This window comes from Mobula hypostoma, chromosome 24 (genome assembly GCF_963921235.1).
Source record: "Mobula hypostoma chromosome 24, sMobHyp1.1, whole genome shotgun sequence".
Classification (NCBI taxonomy): Eukaryota; Metazoa; Chordata; class Chondrichthyes; order Myliobatiformes; family Myliobatidae; genus Mobula; species Mobula hypostoma.
This window is the reverse complement of record NC_086120.1, coordinates 5,817,321-5,833,625: the sequence shown is the minus strand read 5'-3', so window position 1 is coordinate 5,833,625 and position 16,305 is coordinate 5,817,321. Positions and strand designations below refer to the sequence as shown.

General features: G+C 44.0%; 1 protein-coding gene across 1 annotated transcript in view; it reads left to right on the top strand.

Moving 5' to 3' along the window:
- The window catches only part of LOC134337158 (cyclic AMP-responsive element-binding protein 3-like protein 3), a 58,157-nt gene extending 48,387 nt beyond the window's left edge, over positions 1–9,770 (top strand). The window contains exons 9-10 of the mRNA XM_063032001.1: positions 422–518; positions 4,603–9,770. Coding sequence (XP_062888071.1) covers positions 422–518; positions 4,603–4,952 — 447 coding nt within the window. The 3' untranslated portion in view covers positions 4,953–9,770. The remainder of the gene's footprint in view (positions 1–421; positions 519–4,602) is intronic.
- The last annotated feature ends 6,535 nt before the right edge of the window (positions 9,771–16,305 follow it).

The window sequence follows — 16,305 nt, the reverse complement described above, 5'->3', positions numbered from 1 at the left end:
AGGAGCACTGGTTTATGCAATGTAACCCCCAGAATTTTAGCCAGCAGGGTGAATAACCCTGTCTTCATGAGGAGATGGATTATTAAAGGGATGTCACTTGTAGTGAGCGGAGTGCTCATGACACACACACAACGGCAGTGTCAGAGTGAAACATCCGAACTTCAGTTCATCTGCCAAAACTGAAGGGGTGAATGACTTGACAAAGGCAGAGAGGAAAAAGGCTCATTGACAGAGTCCAGCGAACATGTGGCTCAAAGGTAGAGGATAAGTCCAAAGTCCAGCTGAAGGCTCACAATCTGAAACACCAGCTGCCCATTTCTCTCCATGGGTGTTGGGTTGCTCCAGTGTTTTGTGTCTTTCTTTAGGAGTGCTCTGTGCTGTTAATGTGAGTGGTGTCAGTTCTGGCCTTCTCTCTCTCCAGGTGCTGGTGTTGTCTTTCAGTCTGATCATATTCCCCAGCTTCACCTCATTCAGCTCCAGTCAGGGAGCAAATGAAGGCGACTACACTCCCATACGAGGTTAGTAACAGGACCCAGGCCAAGGTAATGCTGGCTGCTTTGACTAATACTCCAACACTACACATTGGCAGAGGCACAATAGATTGCAGATGCTGGAATTTCGAGTCACTAAAAAAAAGTTTGTGTTGAATCTGTCTCAACCTAATTCACATCTCTGACTCAGCCAATGATGTGAGAACTTTAAGGGGAGGAAGGACAATAGTCTGAGCATGAGAAACCCATCATAAGGAAAGAGTTAATAAAAATATATTTGTAGAGAAAGATTTCATATTCAGGAACAACAAGGTGATGACTGTTCTTTTCCATGTTCCACAAAGAGCTGAAACTGGAGAACCAATTTTAACTTCATCTGCCTTTAGGAAACTGAAATCAATGCAGGTTAATTTTGGCCACCATCAAAAGTTGACATTACACCCTGCACAGGGAATGGCTCAGGCAGGTTTTGTAGAGGTGTTAAAACAAGCCCCTCAGGAGAATCTTACACAAAAGGTTCTGTAGATGCTGTTGAGAGACTGAGAGACTTTGCCTGTAAACTCATTTGTCCCTAGCCTTGTCAGGTCATTGGTAGTGTGGATATTGATAATGCCTTTAACCAAGAGGTGCCTCATAGACAAAACTTGATTAAACCGAATGAGATATTGGGGCAGGTTTCCAAAAGCTTGGTTGAAGGATTAATTTGATGGAGAAGAGTGGTCCATCCTCTTTTGCAGAAATTCCTGACTTTCTGGATATTCTCCAGTGAATTGGAGGTAGAGAATGTGACAAAGAGGTTTGTTTGAAACCTTGCTGTATCATTGCACATTAGGGCATCAATGGAATCCATTTCTCTGCTGATTCTTAATTACCTGTCAGCTGGTTGTTAGTAACACCTAGATCTCTGACAGAATGGTATTGTCCTCACATCAAAAACTTGAGCATTAAAGTCTAGGCTGATATTGAAGGAAAAGCATTGAGGGACTACTCCCAATGAGAGATGTTGTCTTTTGAATTCGGTACCTCAAATTAAGGTTTCATCTGTTCCTAAAGTGGGCACCAAACTTCCTCTGACACTACTTTAATGAGGGCAGGATGGCAATGAAAGTTAAAGTTGAGTTTACTGTCCTGTACATGGGTGAATGGGTGCATCAGAGGAACATAGTATCGTTTAAGCAGTATCTGCAAGAGAAAATGTATCGTAAATTCTACACAATTTTGACATGAAGGAACACAATTAATACAAGTCCATTTTAGTTTAAAGTAATCAAAATGGTCAAAGTATTACTAAACTTTAGTGATTAGGGTTTTGCTGTTCAGTTCAAGAACTGAATGGTTGAAGGGAAGAGGCTGGTCATGAGGGACGGCAGGCTTCTGTACCTCCTACCTGTTGGTAAACGCAAGAAGATGGCATGGCCTGGATGGTAGGAACCCTTCGTGGATGTTGCCTTCTTGAGGAAAAACCTCCTGAAGATGTGGAAGGATGTGCCCATGATGTATTGATAGCCTGGGGATATCCTTAAGCTAAATTCACAAAATGGTTTGGCCATTCGGTTTGGAAATGTGGCACAGTTTTATTCAGTGCTTGTGTCTATATGCTAGATTTGCATCATGAAGGTGAGAGTGAGCTTTTGCAGTTTGTTTCTGGAAGTTCACCTGGACATTTCCTGACTTGCTCTTGTGTCAGTGAGGAGATTCCCACTGGAGTCTCTATCCCAGTAGAGTTCTGCTGAATATTGCAGGCATGCTACATTGGCAGTGAAGTCTGTGGCGACTCCTTCGGCTTGTCCTCAGTACATCCTCAGATTGTGTAGATTTCTGGTTGTTTAACGTAAACGGTGCATTTCTCTGTTTGTTTCAATGTACAAATAAATGAGTCTGAATCCGAGTCTTTCCTTGGGAACTCATCCACATTATTCTGAGGAGCAGCTCTAGTTTGACATCAGAACAGTCATGATTTTTACTGTTCTCTGTGCTGGGACCTCTTGGAACTGCCTCTGTCTGGTTCTGGGAACTTGGTACAATAGGTCCCTTTTAATTTTGTTTTAATCTACTTGCTCTCCACAGGATTCCACTCTCCTCCCATGACCTCATGAAACAATGTCCTATGTATTGACCTTGCATCTCATCTACTCCACCTCCTGCCCCACCAAACCACTATCCCCGGGTAAAAACATATTAGGTTCTGATCCCAAGGCCATCTTGAGCCTACAGTTTGTCCATTTTCCAGACTTACCCCAATCTAAAAGCATCGTCCCTCTCTCCGGGTGTGAATTAGACTCCACTCATCATTAGTAACCAGACAATGAATGCCCTGGACTCGCCCCAGGTCCTGCACTCACCATAAATTTCTTACTTGAAGGAGTGTCCAACAGGCCATCGATGTCTACCAGGTTGAACCTTCCCTCTATTTGCTGCAACTAAAAGCCACTCAACACTACAAGGGATTAATCAGGATGTTGCCTGGAGAACTTGGGTAATGGGGAGAGACTGGACTGTCTGGGCTTGTTTTCCTGAAGTGACGGAGCCTAATGAAGTGTATATCATTGTGGGAGGCACAGGCACGATAGGAAGTCAAAATCTTTTTTCTCCTGGTAGGGGTATCAATAATAAGAGGGGAGAGATTTAAGGTGAGGGGAAGGAGTTATAAATGGGATCTGAGGTCTTAGTTTTTATGAAGAGAGTAGTTGATATCTGGAAGTCGCTACCAGAGGAGATGATAGAATCAGAAACCAGCACACCTGAGAAACATTTAGACAGGGACTTGCGTAGGTGTGGTAAACCATATATATATGTTGTAACTCGGTTACCTGTCTGGACACACCCCTCTGCTGACTGCCCCTGTGGCTCCTCCCACAGAGTCCTGTATAAAGGTGTTCGCCTTGCCCCTCCCCCTCAGTCCGGGGGCAGACACTCACTGTGGAGGTCGTATTGTACAGCGAATAAAAGCCTTTCAGTATTTTACCAAACCTCAGTCTTTTGGAGTAATTGAAGGTGCTTCAGTAGGCAAGGTAGAGAAGGATATGAACCAATGTAGTTATTGTAGATGTAGCAAACATATTTTGAGATTTCGTTCCTTGCTCTTCCTGATTCAACAAAAGGTATTGACAAACAAAGGAGGTGCATGGGTAGTAACTATACATGTGTTAAAGGTTATAAGAAATTACTTTATTAAAGTTATAAAAACATTAAAATACAGACAGGAAGAAGAATACTTAATACCATAAAGAAAAGAACAAAGTAATACCAATGAACTGATTCATACAATGTTGGAGGGATCCTTTCTGTAGCCTCTCTCTGTCTCTCTCTGTCTCTCTCTCTCACACACACACACAAACACACCCTCACTATCCCCTCACCCCAGTCTCTCTCTCTCTCTCTCTCTCACACACACACACACACACACACACACACAAACACACCCCACACCCTCACTATCCCCTCACCCCAGTCTCTCTCTCTCTCTCTCTCTCACACACACACACACACACACACACACACACACACAAACACACCCCACACCCTCACCATCCCCTCACCCCAGTAGTGCTGGTCATGACCCATCCTAAGAGAAGATTCTGACTTGCACAAAGTTGTCCTTTTTTAACCCTTCAAAACCCTAATATAATTCCTATTGCTGTTCTTTTCCATCCTGTTGTGTTACCAGCCTATACCATTTTATCTCTGGTAACCCTCTCCCTGTCGCATATCTTAGAGAGAGAGTGAGAGAGACTGCAAAGTGACATTCTTCACCAGTATTTCATCTCAAGAATGTGCATTAAGCCCATCTTCAAGGTATTACACGTTCCAAGCTGACACCATCTTGTGCTGCAGCCACCATTTTGGACGGCATGCATGCCATAGGTTAAAGGGCCTGTTTTAGTTCTGTACTCTACGAATCTGTGATCTTTTGTGTGGGGTTTGAAACTGGAGATTGCCTGTTGTGAGAGCTAACTAACTTCCACTTTACCTGCATTGTGACTACACTTAATGAGCTGTAAATCATTTTAGACCATTAAGAAAAGCCACATGAATGAAAACCTGCCCTGTTTTTATTTGGTGTATTTCCTCCTGTGGGTGTGGGTAACCAAAGTATGTATTTGCTTTGTAGTATTCTCGAGGTCTCTGCACAACGTGGAGTCAGCCCGTGTGCATCAGATGCTGGCTAATCCCCGCGCTTCAGCAGAGAAGAACCAGGACTGGGGTGAACAACTGAGCTTGGAGAGCAGTGGCGGTGTCAGCCTGCAGGACCAGACAGAGAATGGTAAAGAACTCACTGGGATCATTCGCAGTTTTGCCACCGATGGAGCAGTCACTTCGCTGAGGAATGGCACTGCTTCCAAGGATGTCATACTCCTGCAAGAGCTTGACCCTGACCACCACACGACAGGACACAGCCATTCTGTCTGGACTGAAACGAGCTCTTCTGGACTGACCCCTGACCATGGAGATGAAATGTAATGGTTTCTGAATTAAGTGGAGCGTCTTATTAATTGACATTTTAATTTGGCTGACTGGGCTTCGAGCATACCAGTGAGATTCATATCTTTCTGTCAGAATATATTCTACCAGATTTCCCTCCACATTAGAAGCAGCCTCACATTTCCAAATTAACTATTTTGCAGTCCAAATATATATGTTGATCTTCCATATTTTGGTTTTATATGACTACAATTTGTATATTTTTTAAGAAGTAAATGCTAATCTTAATTATATTGCTGTGGCAATCTTGGCTTCGCATCTTGTCTGACCCCTTCTCTGGTGGGCTGTCGGACAAAGGAGGTCTGTCTCCCAGCTTGTTGCTGCCTGTGGCACAAATGGCTCTCTCATTATATTGTCTGATCTTCTCGAAGCAATCAAATGCTCGGTGGAGCTGAAAGCACCTCGTGTGCAGGGACCATTGTGTGATTTTGGTTACCCTGTTTCCACTTTTTCTTGACATAGAGACAGGATCAGCTGTGTTAGGACAGCAAGGTTCTTCCTGACTATTTGCAATCGCGATTGACCCCTCTCACTCTCCTTTCTGACATGTCAGACTGAGCTCTCGTCCATCTTTAGTCACTTCAATCCTTCCCCAGCACTGACACCGTTTCTCCCCTTCCCTGGTGGCTGTCAGATGAAGGAGGGCTGTCCCCTACTCAGTTGGGGAGGAGGGCGGCGTGGGAGAATGGAGGGCGGCGTGAGGGTGGACGGGTGGCTCAGTCATTACATAAGCAGGCGGGCTGCCTCTGACATGGAAAATGGCAAGTAAATTGTGAAGGTTGCTTATACCGATTTCTTTCTCCTGAATGATTTTTCTGTGCATGGTACAAGGACAATTAACTCTGGTCTTCACTCCTGCTCACGACCCAGTTGCAGATCTTCACCTCAACATCTATCACTCCCTCTCACCATACTCCCCTTCATAATCGTTATTCTCTCCCCCACATCCCCAACTCATCAACCACCCTCCTACCATTCATTATCATCCGCCATCTACTTTGACATCTCACCCCGTCCATGTCCATTCTCCTGTCCACCCTCACTTGATCCTTCATTCTCCCACGCAACCGTCCTCCCCATCCATCCCTTCCTCCCCATTCATTACCAACCTCCATCTACCCTGACACCTCACCCCATCCATGTCCATTCTCCTTTCCACCCTCATCCCATCCTCCATTCTCCCATGCAGCCCTCCTTGCCATCAATCCCTCCAATCCAATCCATCCCAACCTTCCTACCTATCCGGACTTCACCTCCACCTCCACTTTCCTATACTCTTCACCTCCCTCCACCGAATTCCTTGGCCACCATCCAGCCGCACCTCGCCATTTCCCCCCTCTCTCCTGAACTCTGCCACCCTTTACTACTTCTGGCCTGTTCCTATTCTTGCGCTTGGCTTTAATTGTGACTTTAATGGGTGATGTTGAATATTTTCAAAAGATTTTCATGCAGCAATCAGATTGAATACAAATCATTAAAATTCCACAGTTTTTAAAAAATGTATTCATGGATTTAAAAAAAACCATTAACCTCTTCCTCCCAACCAGAGGATAGAACCTGGAATATAATACTCTTCACATTAGGTTTCAGTGTCAGTCAAACCTCTGGTCCAATCAGGGAAGTGATGCTGAATTTCAGAGGTGAGTGAGAGTGACTGCCCTTGACTTATCAACTGAGTGAGGCATTCCCTCACTCTGTTCAAACCAAAGTCAGTGGGAATAAGCTCTCCAATGGCCGGGGCTCTGACAGTAGGAAGGTGGTCACCTCAGGCCAGGAACACCTCACTGTGTGTAAAGTGCTTACAACTTGTTTCAGGTGCTGTAGCCCTTTTAAAACTTAAACGGTTTGTGGAACTGTGTGTGCTGCTACTTAACAAACACCCAGTGAGAAGGGATAGATGTGCCCATGCATGGGGATACATAGGGAGCAATAGGCTTTATGTTCTGGGCAAGCACTGGACACTGGTGCACAGTACTAGTCATCCCAATTTCAGCCCCACTCTAACACTGACATTTATCAAACAAAGTACAATGAGTTATGGAGCCTTGGTCCTGGAATCATAGGGCGGTACAACATCCCACCATGTCCACACTGTACCGATCTACATTAGTCCTATTTGACCACATCCATGACAAATTCGCAAACTGGGTCCTAACTTGGCCTAGTCATAGGAAGCAGAGTCTGATGGGTTGTGAGTTGTTGTTTTTTCATTTGGAAAGCTGTGATTAATGTGGTGGCTGGTGTTGGGATCTTTCCTACATTCATATCCAGATTATTAATGTCTATCCATTAATAATCTGGATGTGAACGTAGGACATAGGATGGGTAAATCACAGACGATACAAAAGTTGGCATTGTTGATAGTGAGGAGAGTAGTCACAGGCTACAGAACAACATTGTTACAGCAAGATAGGCAGATGGATTTAATCCTGGAGGATGTGATTATTTTGGGATGGCTAATTAGACCAAGGAACAGTCAATGAATGGTGGGTCTTATGAAGTACTGAGGGACAGAGGCACCTTCGTGTACTGTGAGGGCAGTTAGTAGAGTTATTGTCTCAATGCTCCAGCATCCTGGGTTCCGTCCTGAGCTCAGATGCTGACTGTGTGGAGTTTGCATGTTCCTCCTGTGATTGTGTGGCTTTTCTCCCAGTGTTCTGGTTTCTCCCATATCCTAAAGATCTATTGGTTGATGTGCTAATGGAGGAATCGGGGGAGTAGGTGGGAATGAGGGGAGAATAAGTGGAGAGGTGAATGGGCATTTGATGTTTAGACTGAACTTGATGGACCAAAGGTCTTGTGACTCCACCACCCCAATGATAAGTATAAGGATCCCTGAACCTGCTGTACAGCTGAATAACGTGGTGGAGGCAGATTTAGGATGCTTGCCTTCCTTAACCAGGGCATTGAATATAAGAGCAGGGAGGTTGTGTTACAACGCAATAAAACATTGCTGAGAGCGCAGTTGGAATATTGTGCAGCTCTGGTGGCCATGTTAGAGGGAAGACACGATGACACTGGAAGGGGTTCATGTGCGACTACCTGGGATGTTGCCTAGGCTGGATTGTGGATGATGAAGAGCCCAGAAAGGCTGTGCTTGCTTTCTTTAGAGTAATAATGACTGAAGGGACTTGGCAGAGGTAGGGGTTTAGGTCGGGTAGACAGTGAGAAGCAGTTGGCCTTAGCAGAGGTGTCTGTCCACATGGCATGCAGCTTAAGATAAGAGGCAAGGTAGTCAGAGGGCTTTTGTGGAAGAAGGTTTTCACCCAGCACGTGTTGACATCTGGAACGGGTGCAGGCAAGTACTCTCATAATATTGAAGAAGTGCAGTATGTTCTTGAGTATTTGACAAGTTCTGGTGGTAGGATTAGTTCATGCATACTCGTCGGTAGCATGAACACATACAGATCTGCTTCTATAATCTTCATTTACTCTAATTATTATTCAAACATACTCACACTTCAGACTCTTACTTAACAAAATTCAAATCTCTTTAACGTTGGTTTGAGTTTGACCCCCTCCCATCTGACAACTTTGACAGGCTTCTCTCCACTCTCCTGATCAAATGCCTACCTCCCATCTGTGGATCTTTGTCTCCTCCTTAGCGAGGAGCACACCTCAGGCTTGGCTCCTGGCTGCTCTTTTCTCTTTGGTCTATTCTCTGCCCATTTGTTTTGTCAGGAGGGGTTCCTATTGTTATAATAGGCACATCTCCTTGGTGAGGAGCTGCAGAACTTCTCCTGCCTCACCTGCAGTCTCATTAACTTCTCTTATTCATGAACCATGCAGGACATTATTTTAGTGGATGGTCTGACTTTCATCACATGTCCTGAAGAATCTATGGACCAATTACTTGAACTAACAATGCATGCTAAAACACCAGCAAGGTACTAAAACAATCCTTTCAGTTATAAATTGATGTTTTATCATGTGTTCAGATGATCAACAAGATCAGGGACTTCTACTGCCCAAAGTTATTCTCATAACTAGCACTGCCAACACAGATGCACCCTAATTACTTTGTGTCAGCTTGTTCGGAGTACAAAATGATTTCTTTGCATTTTACAGTAATTCATTGTATGAGTGATGATAAATATATTTTATAAAATGTGATAAGGTGTGATTTAATGGGAAAAATTATTTTTGTCAGTACTAGTTGCAAAAGAATTACTGAATTATCAATTACTTCAGATCTTCTGGATTATTGTCAACAATCAGAATAAACCTTCACTTTAAATCTCCTCTTTCTTTGTCAAAATGACAAAGTTATTTATCCCTTTACAAGCAGCAGGGTTCAATGCTTTTCACCATGTAGAAGTCACTCGAAGCCTTGCTGTGTCCTTCTGAATATTGACTGGTCGTCAGCAACTGTTACTTAAGGCACAGTGATTGGAGGAATGAGATACAAATTATTAAACTTTCAGATTCAGTCTTGGACTTCCAAGAAACCTAGGGACTAATGAATATACACACCAATATATGACTGGCAACAGGAGGAAGCTAGTCTGCCTCTTTAGTCTACTCCACCATTCAGTAAGGCCAAATAATCTGATGATTCGATAATCTGATTGTAACTTCACTTTTGCATTCCTATCCATCTGCAGTGGCCTCTTACCCCTTCCTCAACAAGTAGCTTTCGACCTCTGTCAGGCAGGAGAAAGTGATCCCGAAAGTTCTTTACGTCACCTCCAAATAGCAGAGCATTTCATGCCACTAGGTCGAAGGAAAACTCCAGACACTTGTCCTCCCTTGGTTAAAGAATCTGAGCACTTTCATGTCACATCAGCGAAACAAAACAACTGGTCACTGACGTCATAAAGCAGGGAAGAGTACAGATGATACTGTGGTGGAGATAGTTGAGAGCTTCAGGTCCTGATGTGTAGATATTACTATTTATTTGCTCTGGTTCAGCCATGTAGGGCTTATGGTTAGGAAAGTACATTGGCCTCTCACCTTCCTTAGAAGTCTAAGAAAATTTGGCATCTCCCTGATGACCCTTACAACTTTTTCCAGATGCACCATAGAAAGCGTCCTACCCAGACGTACAACAGAAAGCATCATAACCAGATGTACAACAGAAAGCATCCCACCCAGATGTACAACAGAAGCATCCTACCCAGATGTACAACAGAAAACATCCCACCCAGATGTACAACAGGAAGCATCCTACCCAGATGTACAACAGAAAACATCCCACCCAGATGTACAACAGGAAGCATCCTACCCAGACGTACAACAGAAAACATCCCACCCAGATGTACAACAGGAAGCATCGTACCCAGATGTACAACAGAAAGCATCGTAACCAGATGTACACAGAAAGCATCCCACCCAGATGTACAACAGAAAGCATCCCACCCAGATGTACATTAGAAAGCATCCTACCCAGATGTACAACAGAAAGCATACCACCCAAATGTACATCAGAAAGCATCCCACCCAGATGTACAACAGAAAGCATCTTACCCAGATGTACAACAGAAACCATCCTACCCAGATGTACAACAGAAAACATCCCACCCAGATGTACAACAGAAAGCATCGTAACCAGATGTACAACAGAAAGCATCCTACCCAGATGTACAACAGAAAACATCCCACCCAGATGTACAACAGGAAGCATCCTACCCAGATGTACAACAGAAAGCATCGTAACCAGATGTACACAGAAAGCATCCCACCCAGATGTACAACAGAAAGCATCCTACCCAGATGTACTACAGAAAGCGTCATATCCAGATGTACAACAGAAAGCATCCCACCCAGATGTACATTAGAAAGCATCCTACCCAGATGTACAACAGAAAGCATACCACCCAAATGTACATCAGAAAGCATCCCACCCAGATGTACAACAGAAAGCATCCCACCCAGATGTACAACAGAAAGCATCCCACCCAGATGTACAACAGAAACCATCCTACCCAGATGTACAACAGAAAACATCCCACCCAGATGTACAACAGAAAGCATCCCACCCAGATGTACAACAGAAACCATCCTACCCAGATGTACAACAGAAAACATCCCACCCAGATGTACAACAGAAAGCATCGTAACCAGATGTACACAGAAAGCATCCCACCCAGATGTACAACAGAAAGCGTCATATCCAGATGTACAACAGAAAGCATCCCACCCAGATATACATTAGAAAGCATCCTACCCAGATGTACAACAGAAAGCATACCACCCAAATGTACATCAGAAAGCATCCCACCCAGATGTACAACAGAAAGCATCCCACCCAGATGTACAACAGAAAGCATCCCACCCAGATGTACAACAGAAACCATCCTACCCAGATGTACAACAGAAAACATCCCACCCAGATGTACAACAGAAAGCATCGTAACCAGATGTACAACAGAAAGCATCCTACCCAGATGTACAACAGAAAACATCCCACCCAGATGTACAACAGGAAGCATCCTACCCAGATGTACAACAGAAAGCATCGTAACCAGATGTACACAGAAAGCATCCCACCCAGATGTACAACAGAAAGCATCCCACCCAGATGTACATTAGAAAGCATCCTACCCAGATGTACAACAGAAAGCATACCACCCAAATGTACATCAGAAAGCATCCCACCCAGATGTACAACAGAAAGCATCCCACCCAGATGTACAACAGAAAGCATCCCACCCAGATCTACAACAGTAAGCATCCCACCCAGATGTACAACAGAAAGCATCCTACCCAGATGTACAACAGAAAACATCCCACCCAGATGTACAACAGAAAGCATCGTAACCAGATGTACACAGAAAGCATCCCACCCAGATGTACAACAGAAAGCATCCCACCCAGATGTACAACAGAAAGCATCCTACCCAGATGTACAACAGAAAGCATCCCACCCAGATGTACAACAGAAAGCATCCTACCCAGATGTACAACAGAAAGCATCCCACCCAGATGTACAACAGAAAGCATCCTACCCAGATGTACAACAGAAAGCATCGTACCCAGATGTACAACAGAATGCATCCCACCCAGATGTACAACAGAAAGCATCCTACCCAGATGTACATTAGAAAGCATCCTACCCAGATGTAAAACAGAAAGCATCGTACCCAGATGTACAACAGAACACATCCTGCCCAAATGTACAACAGAAAGCATCCTACCCAGATGTACAACAGAAAGCATCATACCCAGATGAACTACAGAAAGCATCCCACCCAGATGTACATTAGAAAGCATCGTACCCAGATGTACAACAGAAAGCATCGTACCCAGATGTACATTAGAAAGCATCCTACCCAGATGTACAACAGAAAGCATCCTATCCAGATGTACAACAGAAAGCATCCCACCCAGATGTACGTTAGAAAGCATCCTACCCAGATGTACAACAGAAAGCATACTACCCAAATGTACATCAGAAAGCATCCCACCCAGATGTACAACAGAAAGCATTCCACCCAGATGTACAACCGAAAGCATCCCACCCAGATGTACAACAGAAAGCATCGTACCCAGATGTACAACAGAAAGCATCGTACCCAGATGTACAACAGAAAGCATCCCACCCAGATGTACAACAGAAAGTATCCTACCCAGATGTACAACAGAAAGCATCGTACCCAGATGTACAACAGAAAGCATCGTACCCAGATGTACAACAGAAAGCATCCCACCCAAATGTACAACAGAAAGCACCCTACACAGATGTACAACAGAAATCATCCTACCCAGATGTACAACAGAAAGCATCTTACCCAGATGTAAAACAGAAAGCATCGTAACCAGATGTACACAGAAAGCATCCTACCTAGATGTACAACAGAAAGCATCCTACCCAGATGTAAAACAGAAAGCATCGTACCCAGATGTACAACAGAACGCATCCTACCCAGATGTACAACAGAAAGCATCCCACCCAGATGTACAACAGAAAGCATCCCACCCAAATGTACAACAGAAAGCATCCCACCCAGATGTACAACAGAAAGCATCCTACCCAGATGTACAACAGAAAGCATCCTACCCAGATGTACAACAGAAAGCATTCTACCCAGATGTACAACCGAAAGCATCCCACCCAGATGTACAACAGAAAGCATCGTACCCAGATGTACTACAGAAAGCGTCATATCCAGATGTACAACAGAAAACATCCCACCCAGATGTACAACAGAAAGCATCCTACCCAGATGTACAACAGAAAGCATTCCACCCAGATGTACAACAGAAAGCATCCCACCCAAATGTACAACAGAAAGCATCCCACCCAGATGTACAACAGAAAGCATTCCACCCAGATGTACAACAGAAAGCATCCCACCCAGATGTACAGCAGAAAGCATCGTACCCAGATGTACAACAGAAAGTATCCCACCCAGATGTACAACAGAAAGCATCCCACCCAGATGTACAACAGAAAGCATCCTACCCAGATGTACAACAGAAAGCATCGTACCCAGATGTACAACAGAAAGCATCTTACCCAGATGTACAACAGAAAGCATCCCACCCAGATGTACAACAGAAAGCATCGTACCCAGATGTACTACAGAAAGCGTCATATCCAGATGTACAACAGAAAACATCCCACCCAGATGTACAACAGAAAGCATTGTACCCAGATGTACAACAGAAAGCATACCACCCAAATGTACAACAGAAAGCATCCCACCCAGATGTACAACAGAAAGCATTCCACCCAGATGTACAACAGAAAGCATCCCACCCAGATGTACAACAGAAAGCATTCCACCCAGATGTACAACAGAAAGCATCGTACCCAGATGTACAACAGAAAGTATCGTACCCAGATGTACAACAGAAAGCATCGTACCCAGATGTACAACAGAAAGCATCTTACCCAGATGTACAACAGAAAGCATCCCACCCAGATGTACAACAGAAAGCATCGTACCCAGATGTACTACAGAAAGCGTCATATCCATATGTACAACAGAAAACATCCCACCCAGATGTACAACAGAAAGCATCCCACCCAGATGTACAACAGAAAGCATCCCACCCAGATGTACAACAGAAAGCATCGTACCCAGATGTACAACAGAAAGTATCGTACCCAGATGTACAACAGAAAGTATCCTACCCAGATGTACTACAGAAAGCGTCATATCCAGATGTACAACAGAAAGCATCCCACCCAGATGTACATTAGAAAGCATCCTACCCAGATGTACAACAGAAAGCATACCACCCAAATGTACATCAGAAAGCATCCCACCCAGATGTACAACAGAAAGCATCCCACCCAGATGTACAACAGAAACCATCCTACCCAGATGTACAACAGAAAACATCCCACCCAGATGTACAACAGAAAGCATCCCACCCAGATGTACAACAGAAAGCATCCCACCCAGATGTACAACAGAAAGCATCGTACCCAGATGTACTACAGAAAGCGTCATATCCAGATGTACAACAGAAAACATCCCACCCAGATGTACAACAGAAAGCATTGTACCCAGATGTACAACAGAAAGCATACCACCCAAATGTACAACAGAAAGCATCCCACCCAGATGTACAACAGAAAGCATTCCACCCAGATGTACAACAGAAAGCATCCCACCCAGATGTACAACAGAAAGCATCGTACCCAGATGTACAACAGAAAGTATCGTACCCAGATGTACAACAGAAAGCATCCCACCCGGATGTACAACAGAAAGCATCCCACCCAGATGTACAACAGAAAGAATCCTACCCAGATGTACAACAGAAAGCATCCTACCCAGATGTACAACAGAAAGCATCCCACCCAGATGTACAACAGAAAGCATCCTACCCAGATCCATCACAACTTAGTATGGCAATTGGTCTGTCTAAGACCACAAGAAATTCCAGAAAGCTGTGAACACAGCCTGGTGCATCACAAAAAGGATGCTTTCTATGGTACAACTTGGTAGGATGCTTTCCTCTCTATGGACTGTATCCATGTGTTCTGCTGCCTCAGGAAAGGAAGCAATGTAGTCAAAGGACCCCTCCCACACTAGTCATTCTCTCTTCTCAGTTCCTACATTGGGCAAAAGATACAGGAGCTTGAGAAAATATGCCATCAGAATCAAGGATAGCTTCTACCTAACAATGATCAGACTTTTGAACAGCCTCTTATTCACTGAAAATGAACTCTTGACCCCCCAGTCTACCTCACTGTGGCCCTACACTTTATTTGCCTTCCTGCACTGCATTTTCTCTGCAGTTGCAACACCATATTCTGCATTATGTTGCATGCCCAAGTTGGTGTGGTCTTTCATTGATACTATTATGTTTTTATTGAGTGTGCCCACAAGAAAATGAATGTCAGGGCTGTATATGGTGATATATAATAGGCATCTGTTAATCTTGTGAGACCATGGATTTGCGCCTTGTAAGATTTCCCGGGGCGCAGGCCTGGGCAAGGTTGTATGGAAGACCAGCAGTTGCCCATGCTGCAAGTCTCCCCTCTCCACGCCACCGATATTGTTCAAGGGAAGGGCACTAGGGCCAGTACAGCTTGGCACTGGTGTCATCGCAGAGCAATATGTGGTTAGGTGCCTTGCTCAAGGACACAACATGCTGCCTCAGCTGAGGCTCGAACTAGCGATCTTCAGATCACTAGACCGACGCCTTAACCACTTGGCCACGCGCCAACACAAGGTGGCCCTACATGGTGACATATATACTTCAATAATACAGTGGTGCTAGAAAATTTGTAAATCCTGTAGAATTCTACTATTTCTGCATAAATATGACCTAAAATGTGATCAGATCTTCACATAAGACCTAAAACTACATAACCAGAACCTAATTAAATAAATAGCACAAAAACATTATACTTGTTCATTTATTTATTGAGAAAAATGATGCAATATCACGTGTATTTGTTGGAAAAAGTATGTGAACCTTTGCTTTCCATAACTGGTGTGACCTTCTTGTACAGCAATAACTTCGACCAAACGTTTCCGATGACTGTTGATTTGTCTTGCACGTTGGCTTGGAGGAATTTTAGGCTTCAACTTTGGGATGTTGGTGGGTTTCCTTGCATGAACTGCTTGCTTCATGTCCTTCCACAACTTTTCTATAGGATTAAGATCAGGACTTGGACTCAGCCATTCCAAAACACAAATTTTCTTCTTTTTAAACCATTTTGTTGTTGACTTACTCTTGTCTTTTAGATCATTGTCTTGTTGCATCATCCAACTTCTTTTAAGCTTCAGGTGGTGGACTGCTACCCTGATATTCTCCTGTAAAATATCTTGACACAATTTTGAATTCATTGTTCCCGCAATGATTGCAAGTTGTCCAGGCCCTGATGCAGCAAAACAGCCCCAAACCATGATGCTCCTTCCACCATGCT